Source organism: Panthera uncia, chromosome A2 (assembly GCF_023721935.1).
Source record: "Panthera uncia isolate 11264 chromosome A2, Puncia_PCG_1.0, whole genome shotgun sequence".
NCBI lineage: Eukaryota > Metazoa > Chordata > Mammalia > Carnivora > Felidae > Panthera > Panthera uncia.
Window position 1 is genome coordinate 83,396,121 of NC_064816.1, and position 23,176 is coordinate 83,419,296.

Here is a 23,176-nt window from a genome sequence, read left to right on the forward strand (position 1 = left end):
ATAATTAACCTGAAAAGGAAAGATCCATAATATTTAGGTGGATATGCTTGTTGTCACCTTTTCCTTTATATTTTTAACTTGGAAATGAGAGCAATCCAAAGAAGACAGCTATACTCCAGGTCTTGTGTTATGAAATAACTAAGGAATGAAAATGTAATCTTTGGTAAAATTACAGAGTTGAGGTTAAATTTTCTAGGCCATGTATCCTTTATTTAGTTCAGCTCATTATTAAGAATGTCCATTCGTTAGGGGCGCCTGGGTGGCTAGGTCTATTAAGCATCTGAGTCTTGATTTCAGTTCAGGTCATGGTCTCAGAGTTCATGGGTTCAAGCCCTGCATCGGGCTCTGTGCTGATAGGGCAGAGTCTGCTTGGCATTCTCTGTCTTTCTCTCTCTCTGCCCCTCCTCCCACTCATTCTCGCTCTCTATTTCCCTCTCTCAAAAATAAAACATTAAAAAATGTCCATTCATTAATATTGAAACCATGTTCTGGCTGCAAAAGAAAACCTACCAGTTAGTGACCAATTATATTTACTTAAAAATTATTTTACTGTTTAAATTTAAAGAAAAGCAAACTGAATCTAGAAAAAGAAGGACAATAGAAGTTTCTAGAACTATTTCTATCTTGATTAAAGACAGGGGTTTTCCTAAGACCAGTTTCCTTTGCATTCCAATGAGGAAAACTGGAGAATAACTGAGATAAAAAGTAAAAACACAAGCCAAAAAGCAAAACAAACAAACAAACAAACAAAAAAAAAACGCTCACAGAACACAAAGCTAAGTGATTACTGGTAACTTATTTTGACTTCTTTTTGACAGTTGTAGCTCATTTGACATGTAATCATGCAATATCACTGAATTCAGGGTTGAGTAGAAACTTATGGACCATTTATAATTGTTCTGGGTGTGGCAGTAAAATCAAAACGGTGTGGAGGGATATTTTAAATTATGGAAGGAAAGAGATCAGTATCTGTTGGATACAGAGCAAACTACCAGCTCCAGGTAGTGACATTTCCAGATTAGAGTTAGCTACTTTCCTTTAAAGGATGCCATATCTTTCTGAGGCTGTTTTTAATGATTACAGTGATAAAAAATTTTCTTCATGGAAATCAGTGATACAAGTATGGAACAGGCAATCACTTTGGTAGTGTGCAGTCTGATTTCACAGTTTGAATAGTTGTACAATGTCCATGAGCTGCACAATACCCTAACGATGTGTAGTGAAACAAATATATTATTTTTATTTCATTTTATATATATTATTTTTTCCAATGGTTACTCAGATATTAGGACATAAATACGAATTAAGTATATAATATATAAAACTGTTTTAGGTATATCTTTGGGCATAAGAGACCCGTGAAAAAAACTAGTGAGATGTTAAGGGCGCTATGACCAGTAAGGTTTGGGAGATCAATGACCTATTTCATAAGAACATTTAAAACTAATGAGTACTTTATTTTATTCATTTATTTTAATTTTTTTTAATGTTTACTTATTTTCGAGACAGAGAGAGACACAGCATGAACGGGGGAGGGGCAGAGAGAGAGGGAGACACAGAATCAGAAGCAGGCTCCAGGCTCTGAGCTGTCAGCACAGAGCCTGACATGGGGCTCAAACCTATCATCCACGAGATCATGACCTGAGGTGAAGTCGGATGCTCAACCGACTGAGCCACCCAGGTGCCCCAAAACTAAGGAGTACTTTAATTGAATCATTTATTTATAACATGACTTTCAAGAAAGCATTCAAACTTCAAAGATAAACTGAAGAAGGTTTGATTAAAATGTCAGACACAAAACAGCTTGAGGTGATAAAATAAAAATTTTGGAGATAAAAATTCATAGTGAAATAGCTTAAGCAAAATAACAATTTGATAAAGTCATATACATAGCTTATATAACAAACATATATTTAAATAATTTAGATGCATATTTTACCTACATTTACTCAGAAGAAACCATTTAGAGCATTATTACCAATTAATAATTACTTATGAATAATCATTTAGAATATTTACTAGACGGTGTTCTAAATATCTAAGTATATAATTATGCCAACTATATTTAAATATTTAGTCTTAATACATTTCTTACACTAATATTTTATAATTTAATACCTAGTTTCATACCTAATGAAAACACAAAAAAGTTAAAACTATAATTCTGTAAATATTCTGAAGAATATATGACAAGTGCCAGTGATGATTTAATTCACAATATTTACTTATTTATTTTATTATTGTTCTGTGCAAGCCCCTCCACTATGTGCTTAAAAAGCTTAAAAAAAAAAAAGAAATGGTTTTGGTTCTTAAGGAACTTGCAGCCTAATTGGGAGGATAAAATAAGAAAACTGGTAGCTACAATCAAGATACAAAATACATACATAAAGATACATACATAAAGTATGGGGCACTTTGGAGGGAGTAGAAAAGGAAGAATGGATATCTTCTGATTTTAAGGCAGGATTGGAATATGGATAGATTTCATGGATGAAGGCTTCCTGTTGCTCTTATTTCATTGGACACTGAGGAGCTATCCAAAAAAAATGTCTGTGGAAAGTAGGAATGAGCTGGCAACTCTAATATACAGAGTATTTATTAGCAAGGCAATTGTAAAGACTGAACGTTATGCTTACTGTGATAATCTCCCAAGGAAAAGCCCTTTTAGACTGAGTAGGATAGAGTCCTAGGCACAGGTGAGGCTGTCAAGATTCTAGGTAGCAGGGATACATTTTAAACAGGTTAGTGACCCAATCAGGTCACTGTGCCACAGATCAGCTGGAGGGTAGTTTGAGAATGAAGAGACAACGGTGAGTGGAGTTGCAAGTAATGAGTGCAATAATGTTGGAAAAAGAAATAATGCTTTGCTAAAGAAAACTGGTGGGTTCAGAGAAGGCAGAAACTTACTAGAGACTTAATAGAAAATCAGAATTCTGAGGATTAAGATTCAGTGACTAATCAGACATTGTGAATGAAGAGAAAAGAAGAGAAAATGATGGTCTCAAATTTTTACTTAATTTCCTGGGAGGATGGTGATGTCAGGTGCTGAAAAAAAAATTAGGATGAGAAACTTGTAGAACTATAATGTCCTTGGTGTGGAAACTTTGCAAGCCGACTTTCTCATTTCTTGTGTCCTACCTGGAGATACTTGAGATAGGAATGAGAAATATCAGTCTGTAACTCAGAAGACAGGGAGCCTGCATGAGGTAATTCTTGAAAACTAACACATAACTGTATGTGATAAATTATAATTGTGTTAAAATTTGTATTGAAATTGAATCTAACCATTCTTGAAATTGTTCTTTGTGAAGCTTTGCTATATTTATTTTGGGACACACCATCCTGTGATACAATGATTAAGATCATCCTACCTTTGTTGTTTCTCTCTGAATAAAAGGGATTTGGGGGGACATCTGCTGTGTTTATACTTGGTGAAACAAACTTTTGTTTTCTGAAATCCAGTCAGTTTACCCAAGCATAGCCTGTCCCTCCCAGGCATCTTACCAAGTAAAGAGAAATCTTCATCTATGTTTAAATAAAAGAAAACTTTGTCAAACATATTTTTAACCATAATAAGAATTTCTTCATTATGAATGAAATCTATGAGGGAAAAGTTACAAACTGTCTACATTTTCATCTGCTTTTATAAGGTTCAAAACATTAATTCTATGGTTTTTTTTTAATTCACTAGTATCTTGGAAATTATAATGTTAGAAACATTTATTACAAATGAAGACTTGCAAAAAGGGAAAATTTATTAGTATGGAAATAGGGATACAATTCAAAATGGCAATTCTATATTACTGGTTTTCTTTATTTCTTATTGTCCTAAATTCTCTTTATCTCTGTGTCCTTTTTACCTTTTATTTAGATTATCAAACCCAATCTAATGGGTAACTTATTTCCAAAAAGATGTAAAGCTAATGTTTCATACACAAAGAGGCTCAACTTGATGCAACCACTATACAGAAAAAAACCAGGAAACAGGGAGCATTAGACACACTTTTCAAGTTCCTCATAATAATAACTGCTAAAATATTTTAAGAAATATAAAAACACATCATCTTCATGAACATTTTGCTTGGTCATATATTCAGAAATGGCAATTTTTTGTGCCAAGAGATCATTAGGAAATGAAAAATCACAAGAGAACGATATCGTCTTTCCTTTGTCCTCGTCTGAATAAGGAGCTAGAAAATAAGTAACTTAGAGGTCATACTGAACAATTCTCACCTTGCTGCTGCCGTGTTTCTTTTTGCTCACTGAGGGTGACCCCGGTTGCCCAGGGCTGGGGACGGAACTGGATCCTGCTGATGTTGGACCTGAATGAACGTGAGATCCTTTCTCAACAACGGACGACAGAACCAGTGGTGACTGCTGTAATGAGACCTTCTGGAGCTCTGCTGCCAACTGCTTAGGATCAACCCCTGGGGATTTTGCTTTCTCCACTACAACAAAAAGAAATGGCTATGTATTTCTCAGGTTCATAGGTACTTAACACCATGGAACTTACTTGGGTTCTAGATGACAAGGTAATGTAACTTCACAGATGTATGAAAATTTCTACAAGCCACGGTCTGTTCTTTAGTGCAGTAACCCAGACTCTTAGAATGCTAGCTGCAGCATAGAAAATTTTCAATAAATATTTGTTAAACGAAGAAACAAGTGATAATGCTACAATTAATGAAACAAGTGTTCATGTTACAGCTGATCAACATTTGTAAGACTATAGTTGTTTGCTAATAGAGTTAAATCTATTTCATCATGTACTTATGAAATTGTTGATTTTTTTTTATTCACTATTAACAGCAATCAAAAGGTTCAAGAATAAGTGCCCCATAATCCTAGGCTAAAAGGAATCGAGTATTGTCTAAAAATAACCTAAAACTGCAAATAAATGGCTCCATGGATTCCTTTGAAGGGATGAATTTATTTTTAAAGAATTAAACATGTGAACTCACATAGCCAGAATTCTGTATGAATTTCTTTAATGGGTCTAATACACAAATCTGTGTTTCCCTAGAAGGCTAAAAACGTAGCTGCAATGCTTTGGTTTTGTTTACAATTACATAAATAAACATTGATTAGTCTAGAAGTACATTTTTGCCTACGCAGTATCTATGCTCACATCCTCATCTACAGCTACACCTGCCTCTACAACGATGTTTCCATTTACATCGACGCCTTTACCCACAGTTGAAAGCAGATTACTTTCACCTACCAGCTTTCGGTGGCTCATGAAGCTCCAGGTGCTGGGGATTTTCAGAGTCTGATAGCATATTGAGGTCCCTAAAAATTAAAACAAAGAAATTGAGAAAGAAGTTAAGGAAACCTGAGACAAAAGTCCCTCTTTTCCAACTACCCTGAGTTTTGTTTGTTTTTTTTTTTCAGTAGGTAAATGAGAAGTGGTTAATGATATAAAGCAACTTCCAAGCATGCTCACCCTTCTAACCAAATATATACTTGCAATGCTGTTAAAAGTCAGCTGATAAAAATGATTATTTAAGGTGAAATCTTTATGGATTAAACATAAGCTCATTTTGAAATACTATACACACACAGGAAACCTAAATGGGTTTAGGCTTTCATTTAAATGAAGCATGTTTCAATAAAAGCATGAAAGGGGACAGCTACTGACAATATCAGAAACAAAATCAGCTGAATTCTTACTATGCTTTAGATTTTGATTCTGAACACAAGAAATCTATAAAAACTTGTATTCACTTTATGTTCTAATTACTGAAAATCTTGCTGACTGGCAAAGGTTCCACCTTAACAATTTTAAATTAAAAGAGCCATGAATAGCCAAAAAAATGGAAACAAAAAGATGGGGAAAAACTCACAGTCTTACACATATTTCTGCTTCCCCACTTTGCTGACCAATGATACTCTGCACTTCTTCATATGTTTTAGAAGTTAAAGGAATTCCATTCCATTCCAACACTTGCATCCCTAAAAAGACAAATTCAAGTATAAAAAAAAAATGTGTCGTATTTCTAGTCTGGGTCCACAGGGCAGAGAAGACACACAGGGCTCTGCATTTAAAAACCAACTCAGCACACCATTTCAGAGACCATCAGTTCAAAGTTCTTTGAACAGTAATACCACAACCGCCAGTAGTTTGATTTCATCATTTACCTGAACACTTTAGACCTGTGTAACATAACATGCAAAATGTTGCATCTGAAATCTATTAAACATTACCAAACACATGCATTATGTTCACACTGCTTTCAGAAAGAAAACATCATTGAATATATATTGCTCAGGCCAATCTTGTGTAGGAAAAAAAAAAAAAAAACATCACAAGCAGCAATATAATTTCTCCATGGGGAACACGTATCTAGAAGAGTATAAACTTCCATATTCCATCATGGAATGGGTGGGAGAGGGGAAAAAAAGTGATTAGTAGTTTGTTTTGAGGCTCTCCTTGAGAAATTTGTACTGCTTCAAGTTTGCTCAGATAATACAGATTTCCGCGGGGTATGTTTTTCTTTTTCTTCACTGCATGTAAGGTGTTCCTGAGTACAATCTGCAGGCATGTTACAGACAAGCCGGCTTCATGGGTGGGGGAGGGGGAGGGGGGAGTGGGGAGGAGGGGTGTGGCCTGTGTAGAAGCACAGGGCCCTGTGCTCAGAAGGGCCCACGCTTGATTTAATGCTTCGCTGTTGTCATTTCGAAACTCTTAATAATGTTTCAACAAAGAACTCTACGTTTTCTTTTTGCACTGGATCGCATCAATTATGTTGCTGGACTAATTACAGGGCATTTCGTGTTTCCTATCTAGAAAGATAATTTTCGCTTAAAAAAAGTAGTAACATCATACTTCAACACTTTAAATTCCGTGTCTTTCATCTATTTTATATGAGCTGTCAAAATAATCTAGGGGGGCATATTTGGCAAGAATCACCTGGCTCTACTACGTAGCTATGGGAAATGGATATAAATTAGATGAGACTATCCAAAGTCATAGTGCCCCCAAATTTGTGAATGCTACCAGCTTTACCTAAGAAAATATCGTCTGCCCTAACTAGGCTTTATTTAAATAAACAGAAATACTTGTTGAATAATTAGGTTTTCAATGAACTTCAGAGAGGTCTATGTGAAAGTCCCTACTGCTCACCAGTGTCTTCCGTGGAAAATTCCAAACAGAGAATAATTAAATCTTCAAAAGTTTTAATGATTTTGGTATACATTGGAAAGCATATTGCCAGTTGTAAACAAGTAAGGGAAATACTTTTACTACAGTGAAACGGCAAAATAAGTCCATAAAAATGTTCACAATAACACAACAAAAATGGCTTTTCTATAACTTACTCCAAAGAAGACTTTACCTTCAGACGGGCCTTAGGTTTAATTCAATAATCCCAGGCTGTTGTACATATAAAATGAGAAAATTACATAAAAGACAATGATGATACCACTAAAGAAAAATTTAGCACAGCAAAAGGAAGAGCACACTGAAAAACCCACTCTTCTAAAAGTCACGATAAAGAGTATATTTATGTAGAGACCATCTTGAATTGAAACAAATTATAGTGTTATAATTGCATTGTCACTTTTCGGCAAAAGAAGATTCTATGAAAAGAAGTAGCTGCATAATCTTCATGCCTCTTCTCTTGATTAATTTGCTCATTTTTCACCTCTCAAAACAAAGGGGCAAATTTACAAAGCATGATTATCCAATGAAATTTAAAATGCTTCTAGTATTAAAACAGGAAAACTAGTTAGGGTCATTAATACAACTGCTGAGAAAAATATACAGATAACCGGAAATCTGGCCTATAATATACACATGAGGTCATAAGCTACACGATCTGTTCTGTTCCTGTGGTATACCAGCTGAACTTCTTTTCTCTTCATTCAGTTTCCCACCAGAGCTGGTGCAGGACTGCGGTTCAAAAGATTTTGCCAGCACTTTAAACTTTTTATTCTTGGTTCCAATGGTGAGCATCAGATGTTATAGGGAATGTCATCATTTAGTAATACCTTCCTTATCCATTGCCTCTCCAACTCCCTAAAATCCTACAAGAACCATACTAAAATAACCACGTGAATATAACCAATCACTCCTTATTAATTCATAACAAGGTTCTAATAGTTGTGAGAATTGAGTATGGTATGATTTCAAATACAATGTTCTGGAAAGTGTTAATTGAAGAATCCTACAAACTATTTTAAAATGCAGGTAAAAATTTGTTGAATATGACCAGGCTACACGGAGGTTCACTAAAGTAGTATTTTATTACTTAATTGACTTGAATGGAAGCATAGCCAATCTTTAAAAAATTTTTTTTTTTACATTTTATTTATTTTTGATAGACGGAGCACAAGTGGGGGAAGGGCAGACACACACACACACACACACACACACACACACACACACAGAATCTGAAGCAGGCTCCAGGCTCTGAGCTGTCAGCACAGAGCCTGATGCGGGGCTCGAACTCACAAACCGCGAGATCATGACCTGAGCTGAAGTCGGACGCTCAGCCAACTGAGCCACCCAAGCACCCCAAAGCATAGTCAATCTTAAGATAACTTTTTATTGACTTTGTTTTAGAAATAATTCCTGGAAGACAGTGTACATATGAATGGTTATATCTATTATTTAGCATTATGAGCAAACATTTACGTTTTCTTTATTTTAAATTATATCAACATGTATGTTAATGAACTGTTCAACTTTTAGACTGTCCAGGTGATGTTTCGATTATATCCCTAGAAAGTACCTATACTAATAACTCTTAACAGGAAAACTAAGATAATTTGAATTTTTATTAAATGTGCAACAGTTCATGACAGAATTTGCTGCTCAAAATCTTACACTTAACATGTTATTAAAAACAACAACAAAAAAAAGACAATACATTTAAAAAAATTAAAAATTAAAGAAAATCAATCAACATAAAACTTTCTCAACTATGTGTTTTTATAACTTCTGGGATTACCTAACTTTATATGCTCCTAAAACTATTATATACTATTCTTTGTAGTATAGGATTTCATGTATGTTATTTCTGTCCATATTTAATATTTACCATTACATCACAAACATCTTATGGATTAAATTTATTGAGTTAACAGTTGAAATCTCAGAGGTATATCCAAATGTGTATCACACAAAACCCGATGAATTTTTTCCCTCACAACTATTTTTTTTTAGCACTTAGCATGCAGCAGGCACTCCATAGTCACTTATGTGATCATTACCATCTTATAGGTAATATTTGATGTTGCCATAAAAATTCATAAAAATGATACTCTACTAGAAAGACAACAGAAATATCTTGGCAGTTAGTAAAATTAAGATAATTCACAGAGAAAGAATTCTATTTTATATTTCAATATATGAAATTTATTGTCAAATTGGTTTCCAAACAACACCCAGTGCTCATCCCAACAGGTGCCCTCTTCAATACCCATCACCCACCCTCCCCTCCCTCCCACCCCCCATCAACCCTCAGTTTGTTCTCAGTTTTTAAGAGTACAGAGAAAGAATTTTAAAAGTGTCGTAAGTATATACAAAATAGACCCCAGACTCATCAGTGATTAGAAAGTATGAATTAAAGCAATGATGAGATACTACTTAGCTCTCATCACATTGCAAAAGTTTAAAATCCAGAAAATGCCACGTGTTGACCAAGATGTAGGATTAGGGGACCCTGACTCCAAGGGAGATTATACTTGCTGGATGCTTGTTCAGCTTCACCCTCATTCTACATCAGATGAAAAGAAAACAACTGCGTGATTACAATGTACAAACATGTAATTATTTTAATGGGAATGGATAAGTGCATCTCTCTGGAGGGCAATGTGGCAGAACATCATTAAATTATACACATGTACACTCTGTGACCCAGAAATCTTCTTGTGTGTCTATTTGTAGGAGGGGGCAGTATCAGGAGAAATGGACAATGAGAGCATAGTAAATGCTCAAGATGGAAACCCTTGGCACAGGGTGCAGGAAAAAGGCCGTAACAGGCATTAACACCAAAAGGTGGATCCATCTTAAAGCCATTTCCAAGTAAAAGCAAGTGAGAAACAGGATCTGGTCTATAGGGCAATGATGCTTTATTTACATTAAAACGACATTTGTACCAATTAACATTATATATTTTACAAAGATATCAGAAGTATCAAAAATTATTATAGTTGCTCGTGAACAGAAGAAGGGAATGGAAAAAGAAAATGAGATGAAAGAAAATGAATGAGTTAATAAACGAACAAACACAAAACCACACACACACTCATATACAGGTCACTTACATGAACCAGTGAGGCTGGTGTGCTATGGAATGAGAATTAATACCACTGGGGTAACAGAACAGAACAAAATAAAACCAAACCTAATTTAAAATTACATGTATATGATAAATTAATCAAAATTGTTTGCTTTGTACATTTTCTCCACTGATATTATTAACCATGACTACAGATTAATTTCTTAAATCTGAACATTTGCTCTCAAAAATCCTTTATAAACTAGCAACAGCAGCAAAAACTCAGCTGAAATGTTTGTTGGCCCTGGCTTTCTAAATGGTAAACAAATCCTGCAAGTTGAGCTCCCGGGGTCCTATATATTGTCCACATCAGCTATACTAATTATTTATTCACCTTCAAGTTAGGCAGTATTAATACACAGAAACAGAGATACAGAGAAATAAATAGATAGATGTATTTTATTCTTTTATAAAGTTACTTTTTAAATATTTTACAACTTTAACCACTTTATACATTAACATGAAGGGAAAGAAAGAAAAAAAAAAAGGTGGAAGAGAGGAAACTCAGGAAGGAAAAATAGAGTAGATGAAGGGTATCTTTGGTAAAGAGAAAAAAGGGAAAAAATAGTATTTGAATGGAGTTCTGCTTATTTACAGAACAAAGGACACTGTCTCCACTATGATAAGACATTAAAAACCCAGATGTATTTTCCTGTGAAAAGTCATCTACATGCATAAATCTTAAGGTTAAAAAGTATCTTCTTGAATAGGTAATCTCATAATAATGTTGCCATTTTTGTCACTGACAAAACTCTTGTAACACATAGTTTCATCAAAACTTAAAAGAGAGCCTTAGTACATAAAATATATAAACATGGGGCTACTTTCATGGAAGCAATCTCTATCTGCCTGTTTTACCCCTCCTCACTCTCCAGTCCCCATTCTAGAAGTATCCTTAGATGCTTGTAGGGACCTTGTTTCTCTGGTCTACCTGAATGAGTTGAGTTTAAAATGACCTCGTGGCTTGAAGAAGGCTTTGGAACAATTTCCATTAACGAGGACATTGCTACATTAAAAGAAAGAGCTACATTAAAAGAAACATGATCTGAATTTTATTTTATTGAGAATGTAGTCTGAGTTTCTAAAAAAGACTACAATAAAATTTTGCATTTTTAAAAATTCATAATTTAATAATGCTTTCAAATGCAACAAAGTGTGTGTGTTTGATACTTAGCATGAACAAATTAAAATCTTCCCATGTTTTAATATGTATTATTCTCAGAAACAATGTGTTTTGTAAACACATCAAAAATGTGTTTTGTAAACCAACATGTTGCTGGTAGTTGACCATTGATATTCTTCTCTTCTCCATAATCAAATTTGGAAATCTCCAAACACAATAGGAAGGCTGTGACCTTCAGCAAACTGGTTAATTCGCCATACTGGCTTCCTTCAGGGAGATTATGTTGCTAGATCACTGTTTTAATTTACTCATACTCTATGAAGGGGAAAATACTATGACTGTGGCACAATGAAAAACAAATGAACAACAACAACAACAAAACCCCTGCTTGTTTACAATTTATGAAAATGCAATTTTTGAGCTGGAGCTTTATATGAAGATTTTTCTTTTAAAGATTTTTTTCTGTCAGCGCAGAACCCCACTCTGGTGCTGGATCTCATGAACCATAAGATCATGACCTGAGCTGAAACCAAAAGTTGGACACTTAACTGACTGAGCTGCCCAGGCACCCCTGTATGTGGAGATTTTAAGAAACATTTTGGATCCTGAAATTTCCACATTGTTTTTCATTACTTGTCCTTATTTACAACTTGCCCTCTATATACGTTAAGACTTTAAAGCACAGCAATCAGGTCATCTAATTTTTCTCTTCTGCGTTCCCCACATTTCCTCTCACTGCCCATTGTGGTTGTTCTCAGTTTAAAAAATTTTTTTTAATGTTTATTTATTTTTTGAGAGACAGAGCATGAGCAGAGAAGGGGCAGAAAGAGAGAGGGAGTCACAGAATCCACAGCAGGCTCTAAGCTCTGAGCTTTCAGCACAGAGCCTGACGCGGGGCTCGAACTCATGAGCCGTGAGATCATGACCTGAGCTGAAATTGAAAGCTTAACTGACTGAGCCACCCAGGCACCCAGTTCTGTTTCTTTAGGCTGGTGTTAGCTCCCTAGGGCCCCCATGGCATTACCCTATCTAGTTTGTCTTCTCTGGGCATCTGCTACCTTTGGTTCTGGATTGGTTAACTCAGGGGTTGGAACATTCAATTTGTAGTCTGAACCTAATTTTTGGTTTAAACTTACATGCCAAACAAAGTACCTAGAGCTAACACCATTCAAACTCAAAGCTGTTTTCAATCTAAAATACCAAAAATTTAACTCTAATAAACTATACATTTTAAAAAATGTGATAGATCACAATTTCCTCTCTTCACAGTATAGAGATAATAGAATTAAACTCATTAGAATATTTAATGTAAATTTTATAAATTCACATTCTTCCAAATTTTAGTAGTATTAAACATACATATATAGGAGGTTTGGGGTAACTTCTAGTATTTTGCTTTAAACTATTGTAGATTTTATATTGCGTTAACAACAAGCCCAACATAAATGAAGCAGATTGGGAAGCAAAAGTAGATGCTATGATAATACTATTTATAGGAGTTTTTTGGCTAATAATTAAAGAAGTTGAATTATCTTACTTAAAACTGTCATTAATTTGGAGTATGGTCAAGCAATTCGTTTTCCATGTTTCTTCTGTCATTCACATTTTTTATGAATAACAAGCAATTAAAATAAGCAAAATATGGCTTGAATATATAAGTTCTTGAATGAAATTAATTTACAAAATAAAAAATCCTCATAACAGTGTAAACAGAAGAAAACATCTAAGAAACATCAAAGACTACAGTTAAACTGTCTGGGCTTACCCACTCTCGTTTTCTAGGCTGAGTACCTCGAGTTATTTAAAATCCATGGCTTCTACAATCACAGATCTAAAACAGATTTAGTGTCAATCATAAAAAAAATAATAATTACGAAGTAAGTAGATTATCACATAATTTGCCATATTAATGGTCAACAATAAAAAGGCCACTGGAAAAGAATCACACAGATAAACAGTGTTGTAAGCAGGTCACAACTATTTTATAGACTCAACGTTATAAAGCAAGCAATAGCCTTGTGGATGCGCTAGTTTTCGTCTCTTACAGAATACATTAGAACTCGGTGAAACATGAGGTGACGTGGCTTTTCTAATATTACAGTTAGTTGATGGCAGTGCAGAAGTATGACTTCCGTCTATCTCTTAGGTGAATGCTACTATCAGCAATTAGAAGATCTCATTCGGTTTATGCCAACTAAACCTATCTCATAGCCCACCTAAATATAAATGGTGCCCAAATATGTAAAACCTAGCACAAGGAACACATATTATTTATAATGCCATTTTCATTATAATAAAAAGAATTTAAACATTGTTTTAATTATGTATATGACAATTTTATTTGAAGAGTTGGATGTGCAGAAAATGAAGACATTGTTGAACAAAGTTTTTGTAGAATATACCATTTATGGTGGATAAACAATGTCAACTTGGAACGAACAAAAGGCTGACTGACTCATCTCTTTTCTCCACTCCACTCCCAGAAAATAAGCCAATATCACACTTAAAGGAGCACACTGATGAGAAATTATTCTGAACACTACCAGAAGGGACAAGAATGTGGGAAGGTTTACCCAACGTCACTAATTGTCAGGGAAATTTAAATCAAAACCACAATGTGGTATCATCTCACACCTGTTAGAATGGCCATTATTAAAGAAAGAAAAGAAAGAAAGGAAGAAAGAAAGAAAGAAGGAGAGAAAGAAAGAAAAGAAGGAAGAAAGAAAAAAAAAGTAAGTGTTGGTAAAGGGATGGAGAAATTAGAATCCTTGTACTCTGTTGGTTGGAAAACAAAATGGTGCAGCCATTATGAAAAACAGTATGATGTTTTCTAAAAATTAAAAATAGAATACGGCATGATCTAGCCATTCCCATTTCTTGGCATTTATTCAAAATAATTAATAACAGGATCTCAAAGAGATAATAGCACTCCCACACTCATTATAGTTGCATACACAACAGTCAAAATGTAGAAATAACCTAAATATCCATTGACATAAACGGCTAAAGAAAATAAGGTTTATACATAGAGTAGAATATTATTCAGCCTTTAAAAAGGAAGAAATCCTATAGTATGACACACCATGGGTGAACCACGATGACATTATGCTAAGAGAAATAAATAATCCAGTCACAGAAGGACAAATACTGCAGGATTCCATTTACATGAGAAATCTAAAACAGTCAAACTCATAAAAGCGAAGAGTTGAACGGCGGTTGCCAGGGTTTAGGGGAGGGAGAAACGGGGTGTTTCTTGTATAAAATTTCAGTTATGCAAGACAAGTTTTAGATATCTGATAAGCGACACTGTGTCTGTAGATAAAAATACTACAGTGTACAAGTGAAAATCTGTGAAGAGGGTAGATCTCATGTTAAGATTAATAATCACATTTTTTTTAAATGGTAAAAAAAAAAAAAAGAATGTTGGATGGGTAAAAGAAATGGGGATAGAAAGTCAGTTCTAAACAGGAGATGCCCCCCAACAATTGTGGTTGGAGTTTGTAAAGGTACTATGCTTGCTCAAATTGTTCAGAGAAGATGGCATTACCTCAAAGAAAAAATTTTGTGTAGTACCCTTAGCAAAGTTGACCTTGAATTCAGTGGCTCAACCTAGGAGAACTACTCTCAGGAAGACTTCGTAACAGTTAAAGGAGCCACTCACTGTCAACAAAGTGTGCTGGGTCAGATAACTGCTCTCTCCGTGATGTGGATCAATGTACAGGGGGCCAATCCCCCAGTGTTCTGAATATATAACATCCTCATCAGGATTTCTCCAGGGCTTGTGAGGCAGGAAATATCAAATAATGACAATAATAAGGGAAGACTGGAACTGATCACATTTGATTTACAGGAAAAAGTAATGTGCTTCTCGCACTCCAGTATGGCTTTGCAAATTCATGCCTTTTAAATAGGGTTAAGGTAAAGAGGAATATAATTAACCATGATTTGTGGTCTAATGTGAAGAAGGTTATCATCACAGGATTCTGTTTCAAATCACTCTAACCATCATTAAAATAATCTAGTATTGCAGTCCAAAATGTATTGGAAGGATTGGTACAGATGCCAAAGTTACTCCACGGCTACAATTTATGGTGTTTAGAAGTAGATGTATTATTTGAAACTGACTAAAACAGAATGTGGCTGAACAAGGTAGGAAAAGGGGATGGGTAGATTAGTAAATTTGAATGATCCCAAGAAAATCATGTAACATGTGGAGCTATCCGATGAAAGAAAGGTATGTGATGTCATCATCTCATTTAAAGTAGATTGCAACTCATAATATTATAAACTTTTCTTAATTTCCCAATTCATTCTGTTAAAACACCCAGAGTGGATGTTTTCTAGTGACTTTCTAATTCAGTGGTATTACAGATTAATACCATCAAACCTGAAAAATACCATGACAGTAACAGACTAATCCAAAATGCACTCATGATTATATAGATACACAGTTAATTGAATGGACATAGGAAGTTAGGCTAAATGATGCAGTTGTGCATGAGAAATACTTGCCTTTTTAAAAAAAAAATTTTAACATTTATTTATTTTCGAGAGACAGAGAGAGACAGAACACAAGTGAGGGAGGGGCAGAGAGAGGAGGAGACCTAGAATCTGAAGCAGGCTCCAGGCTCTGAGCTGTCAGCACAGAGCCCAACATGGGGCTCGGGCTCACAAACCGTAAGATCATGACCTGAGCTGAAGTCAGATGCTTAACTGTCTGAGCCACCCACGCACCCCAGAGAAGTGCTTGCCTTAATTGTTACTTGAAGTGTCTCTAGTGAACTATTAAGGATATTAACTTTAATTATATTCTTAACCTTTTTTAATATTCATATATTCTGTACTTTCTTTTTCTGAATGTTATTTAAAGGTATCCCACTACTTATGCATTTTAACCTAAAATATCATCACTTTATTCTTGTTAAGTGTTTCCTAATAAATACAGGAACTATCTGGACCAGTGACAATATCATCCTCCTCCTCCTCATCTTCACTGAGAATACATATATAAGGACAAAATAAATTCCATTTCAAATTATTATTTGACAGAATGCACAGAACAGTGCAGTGATCACTGCAGTGATCAGTGAATTGCAACTTCAAATCAGATAAAAAAAATATCTCTGGAAAGGAAAATTCTAAAAAGAAATCTCTCAATCAAAATTTAAACACAAAAGTAAATGCAAATATACTTACTCTATAGTATAAGAAAAAATATTTCTTTTGACAAAGAAGTAGGGAGTTTTTATCATAACCTAATTACTCATCGCTTGAAATATTGCAACATGGTCAACTGCTGTGCACAAAAAAGTTAACTAAGTTTTTGTATTTTGCTTATTTTTGAGCCAAAGATACTATATCATTATTATGAATGGTATAATCAAAATTAAAATGGTGTACTTTTAATGTATAAATTCTTTCATCATTTGAGAAGCCAAAGGATAGAAATAAAGAAGCCATTTCAAACAAAAAAGAATCAATAACCATCTTATCATCCATCCTGAGAGAATCTTAAAGAAATACAATGAATTAGGTGTTACTTCATAAGAAGTGCCAATATCATAATTTTTATGTCTCAAAGAAAAATTAGCAAATAATTTACATTGGCTTGATGGGTGTTCAATAAATAACAGATGTCAATGGATGATAGAATTTCATTCCAAAAGTTCTCAATTACTTTTAATATGTAAAATGAAATCTCAATAGATATATAATTTTATATAACATATTACAATAATTGATTTTTCCACTGAAAAATGAGAATTGCCTAAGAAGACAACAGTTTAACAGCAGTATTTGCCAACTGATGTAAAACAAAACTCAACTATTTTCTCTCCAGCTAACATTCATGTAGAGAAATTATTTCCCCTATTTCATAAGCAAACATGATTACAACCATAAAAAACTAATGGCAATCTATCCTAGATGAATTACAAAGGACATTCATACATACACCAGCTAATTATAAGAAGTCATTTTTTTTTTTTTAAAGTTTACTTATTTTGAGAGAGAGAGACAGCACAAGCAGGGGAGGGGCAGGGAGAGAGAGAATCCCAAGCAGGCTCCACAGTGTCTACACAGAGCAGACACGGGGCTTGATCTCATGAACCATGAGATCATGACCTGAGCTGAAATCAGGAGTCGGACACTTAACCGACTAAGCCACCCAGGTGCCCCTAAGAAGTCCTTTTGCTTAAAAGAAATAAAATTAGATCCATCTCACTTGTGTTAATAGCATCAATATGAGACTTTTTTTTTTTAACAGTTATTTTGCCCACCTCTTCTCTTTTTTCTTCACAGCATTCCAGTAAAACAGGTAGGGTAAATGTAACTATCCTTACTTTTACAAATGTGAAACCTCAGCTTTAGAAATCGTATTTAGTGACAGTTTCAAAAGCCAGGTCTCCTGATTCGTCTTCTAAGTTCAGGAATACCTGCATCCCACATGATTCTTTGCTATTTAAGATACATAGAACCTAATAATGAAACCCTAAAAGTGTAAAATCAATATAACTAAATGTATTTAATTATGATAAAACTCATCACATCAAGTTGACAGATATTTAGTGTGTGTCACAGAGGGGAGTAGATTCTGGGTCACCAATGTCAATCACTTACGATTTCTGACATGGTATCTCCCAGGGAGGAGCAGGACCATCATGGAAAGTAGACAAAACTCTGGCTCCAGGATTAGAGAACTCCAGTGGGGCTGGTGGGTGGGGAGCTGAGAGATGTGAGTTAAGGATGGACCAGCATGAGTTCCAAAAAGTTGGGGTATGTTACCACAGGCCTGGTAGGTCACAGTGAACTTGGACTCAATGCGTTTGATAATGTAAGACATAAGAGGAAAGGCTTCAATAATAAAATTTGGAGAGGGTCTACGCCTTCCTTCCCCTGTGGCCCTCCCACTTTGGCAGGCTAGAGTCAGTCTATTTCATGTTTTACTCTGTAGGACTGTTATGTAGGGATTTACGTTTTAAAAATATGGTGGAGTGACTTCTGGCTAACTAAATCTGAATACTATGTATACACATGAATGAACATATTGAGGTCATTTTCACTGAGCTGAAATTTAACACACATGTTGTACTGTGTGTGTGTGTATACAGATATATGCACAGTGTAATATAATAATTTATCATTATGTCCCCATTCCCACCTTGTTCTAACAGCCGCATCTCATACCTGGATTATTTCTTCAGTTTCCTAACTAAACTCCTTTTCTTTCCGACCTTCACCCCTTCAAATAATTCTAGTTACAGCACTCAGAGTGTTCCTATTTAAATGTCATTTAGGGTATTAAGGAGGGCACTTGGGTTGAGCACTGGGTGTTATATGTAAGTGATGAATCACTAAATTCTATTCCTGCAAACAGTATTACACTATATGTCAATTAACTAGAATTTAAATAAAAATTTGAGGAAAAAACAGTAAATGATGTGAATAAAAATGTCATTCAGCCTGTGTGTCAGCCTAGTGGCTTCTCATCCCGCACAAGGAGAAGCTGAAGTCCTAGGGGCACTTCGGTAGCTCAGTCAGTTAAGCATCTGACTCTTGGTTTCACCTCAGGTCATGATCTCATGGTTTGTGATATCCCCGTGTTGTGAGCCCCGTGTTGGTTTGTGAACCCCCTGTTGGGCTCTGTGTTGACAGCATGGAGCTTGCTTGGGATTCTCTCCCTCTCTCTCTCTCTCTCTCTCTCTCTCTCTTCCCCTGCTTGCACGCTCTTGTACTCTCTCTCTCTCTCTCTCAAAATAAATAAATAAACATAAAAAAAAAGCTGAAGTCCTTACAGTGGCCCACAAGATTCTATCTCCTTGACTACTTTGACCAAAACGTCCACCGTCCGCCCTCACATGCCCACTAGCTGCAGCTACACTGGCCTCCTTGCAATCTTACTGTTCCTGGCACACACCAGGTATGGTCTTGCTCTGGGGCTTTGCCCTTTTCATTTGTCTCCTGTAATGTCAGTAACTTCTGGCTCACTCTTTCCTCTCCTTGGGGACTTCACTCAGTTTCGGCCTGCTTGGTAAGGTCATTCGTGATCATCCCCTCTAAATTTGCAACCCGATTGTCTGACAAGCTGGATCTATGCTCCTTATTATATTTCTTTCCTCAGCACATATTACCATTCAATATAGAGTACTTAAAAAAAACAAACAAACAAAACTTTGCTCTTTTCTGTCTCAGCTACTAAAATGTACAGTTCATGCTTTCCTCATTAATGTCCCCACCGGGTCATCAGAGATTGCTCTACGCAGCATGTACTAAAAAAAAAAAAAAAAAAAAAAAAAAAAAAAAATATATATATATATATATATATATATACATATTTACATATAGAAATAATTGGATCAATCATTGATCTCAGCAGACTCAAGGGCCATAATGACAGTGAGAAGAATCCGGGAAAGAGTAGAAAGTAAAAGAAAAAAAAGTAGCCTAAGAGAAAATAAGAAAAATCTTATTTTCTTCCAATGCTCAGTGGAACTTACCCTACATATGAAAAGGCTTTCATCTGAATTTGTGCTGACACAAAAGCCTGCAATCCCACAGAAGGTTCTTTCTGCTGTTTTAGTTCCTAAACAGTTCCTTGCCCTGGAGAGCTTATAATCTGCCCTTAGAAATTACCGCAAGGTTACCTGGGGTTCTTTGGGATGGGAAGAGCCATATCTGTAAGCTCCACTTAGTATTTTACTGGTTCTAATGATTGCAGAATCAACTACCGTATTCTGAATTTCTAGCTTTCTCTTATTAAAATGAAAATAAAACATACAGTTCCTCCCCCCCCCCAAAAAAAAGCCATTAAAGAAATATATTGTTTTTCCTTAAAGGTATTTTTTCCTAGTTCTTTGTGTTTATTTTACATTTTTATTCATTGACACCCTGATCAAAAGCTACCTTCACAGTGAGTACCTTCCATCCACTGCCTCTCTAGATGGTAGGCACTTTGAAAGCAGGGGAGCATTATATCACTTTGCATCATTCTAGGATAAACCCATAGAGAGTAGTCACTGAATACATGGGGCAACCCATTTGAATCCTTCATTATTGCTGGCATTCCTAAGAACATCACCACCACTCCTTCACAGCCTCTTCTCTCTGAACTCCCTGTTTATTACCTCCATCTAAATTTTAAGTATATTAAGAGTGCACCCCAACAGAGTCTTACAATTCTGCAGCATGCTCCTCAATGTTCTTCCCGTTCAGAAACAGCGCATGTGGGAATGAATTTAGGCTTTGCACGGCCTGAAGCTTATGCAATTTTAAGGAAAAATATAAGATTATGAATACAAAATTTGGCACAAATGAATTTTTATGAAAAGGACAAAAGAAACCACAACAAATGACAAATGCTGAAAAGGTGACAAAGGCAGCAAACATTACACATTCCTTAGAACTTCCTGGAGCTTTGGCGGGGGCTCATACAAGTGAGAGAGGAGCCCTGAGATGGTCCTTTCGTTAAAGTGCCATAATTTATTCATTCTGATCTCATTTCTTTTCTCATCCCATGTAATCACCCTCACAGTCTTTTTTTTTTTTTTTAAATAGAAAATGTTATTTACTCATAAGTTACTTTAAACAGTTATCAACTCACGGAAATTATGTTTAATCTCTATCCCCAAATACTTCCGAACTACTAACATTCTTATGGAACAAATCTCAGCAGTTCTATTATTTCATACACAAATATGTTAATATGTATTTCTAATAGATAAGGACTCCTTATTTTAAAAAGCAATCACATTATTTTATATATTACAACTGCTTCATATTCAAATACTCATTGTCCCATTTCCAAAAATATCTAAGAATTTTTTTAAGATCAGCTTTACCAAGATATAGCATACATGTAATAAAAACAGCCTATTTATATGTACAGTGAAATGACAGCAAATATATACAACTGTATAAACCACAACCAGAATCAAGATAGAGAATACTTTCTTCGTGCCTTGAGTTCCCACTGACTCTTTCCCACTTTTCTCTTCTACTCAACCTCAGCTCCAGGAAACCACCTGTCTGCTTTCTGTCATAATCAGTTATTGTTTTCTGTTTGGTTTTTGCTTTTATCTTTAATAATTCCTTGCTTTCAGTTATTTTAGCTTAATTTTCTCTTCTGTTTCTCATGCCTTTGGATCCTTTTTTCCAAATATAAGTACTTAATACTATCAACATGCCTCTAAGCTCTACTTTAGTTGCAGCCCATAAATTTTGGTACATTGCTTTTTCATTTGCATTTTGTTCAAAATATTTTCTAATTTCCCTTTAATTTTTTTTCTTTAGCCCATAGTTCTAGTGTTTGAATTTTCATTTTATCTAACATACTCAGCTTATCATGGCTCATGTACCGCTTCACCTCCGCCTCCCAAACTTAAAATTGAACCATGTTTCATCCCAAGGTTCATCCTCTCCCCCACATCTCTTCAACAAGTAAAGTGTCTCTGAAGTATGCATTATAGAAAGGTCTAATGGAGGATCCCATACATTGAATGCTCAAGACCCGGTAAGCTTTTGTGATTTGTCAAAAGTCCCACACAAAAGGAGTTGATGAGAAAGATTAGTCCAGACACTGAGAGCAAGACATCGGACACCACAGTTCTGGTCACTAACAAGATGTGTTTTCAGCGACTAATAGACCATGAAAGTTATGTGAACAGATATTCATTGTATGTGCACCTATAAATTTTAATCAGATGTGAGGTTTACTGATTAACATACTGTTGATAAGAAGAAAAAATGAGAAGACTTTTAAAAGATTAGCCAATGGTTTTACAGTTAGGAGGTAGTATGGGTATTTTGTTTTTTAAGTTTATTTATTTATTCAGAGGGACAGAGAGAGAGAGAGGGAGAGAGAGAAAGAGAGAGAGAGAAAGAGAGAATGAGAATCCCAACCAGGCTCTGCACTGGCAGCAAAGAGCCTGATGTGGGGCTTGAACTCATGAACCAGGATGATCATGACCTGATCTGAAATCAAGACAGACTGGTCACCCAGGCGCCCCAGGAGATAATACATTTAAATGAAAAATGGCTTACTTACTTCAGGCATTAAGGTTTTTTGTTTTTGAAATTTATTCAAGCCTGATAACTAAAACTAAAATAACTTTCCATTATCACAGAGGGCTCTAACAGTTCGATAGTCCCTTATAGGAAGTCTGAACTTTGTAAGATTAACAAAGCATATAAAAAATAAACATAAGTAACTGTCACTCACTGTTAACTCTGTGAGACAGGTCTTGCAATCTCTCAATTGTACAGACGAGATAAAAGGAAACTTAGAGAACACGAGTAACTGGACTAAAGTGATGAAGATGGCTTGGGTCAGAGTTTTGTGACCGAAGTTTGATGCTCTGTTAATTAGAAATATTCTGCATCCCTGCAGCTCCGAGATCAGAACTGACTATCGTCAATTATTTAAGTATGTCCACATATGGGGGACACAGAATTCAAACTTAATATTGCAAATATTTTTCTTACCATCAAAGATCTCCAAAGTGAAAGTAAACATGATTATATTCACCACTCATGTAAAACACTGTATTTCTGGTACATTGTTTCTAAATCTATTATTATCTCAATTTCCCTACTGAGAACATCAAGAAACTAAAAGTTAAACAACGTACCCAGGCAATGAGTACAACAGCTGAACTTAAATACTGATCTGTCTGACTGTAAAAACATTCTCCGGATATATGGGATGTGCTAAAGCACTGGCTGACTGAAGGTCTGGCATGCATATTAAAGACGGTTCAATATCCTTGCTTCCAAA

The 23,176-nt window shown here is 35.3% G+C and overlaps 1 protein-coding gene across 1 annotated transcript in view; it reads right to left on the reverse strand.

The window, feature by feature from the left end:
* The window catches only part of PCLO (piccolo presynaptic cytomatrix protein), a 424,370-nt gene that overhangs the window by 84,195 nt on the left and 316,999 nt on the right, over positions 1–23,176 (reverse strand). Inside the window, exons 11-13 of the mRNA XM_049641366.1 lie at positions 5,844–5,952; positions 5,222–5,289; positions 4,234–4,448 (exon numbers count right to left, since the gene is read on the reverse strand). Coding sequence (XP_049497323.1) covers positions 4,234–4,448; positions 5,222–5,289; positions 5,844–5,952 — 392 coding nt within the window. The remainder of the gene's footprint in view (positions 1–4,233; positions 4,449–5,221; positions 5,290–5,843; positions 5,953–23,176) is intronic.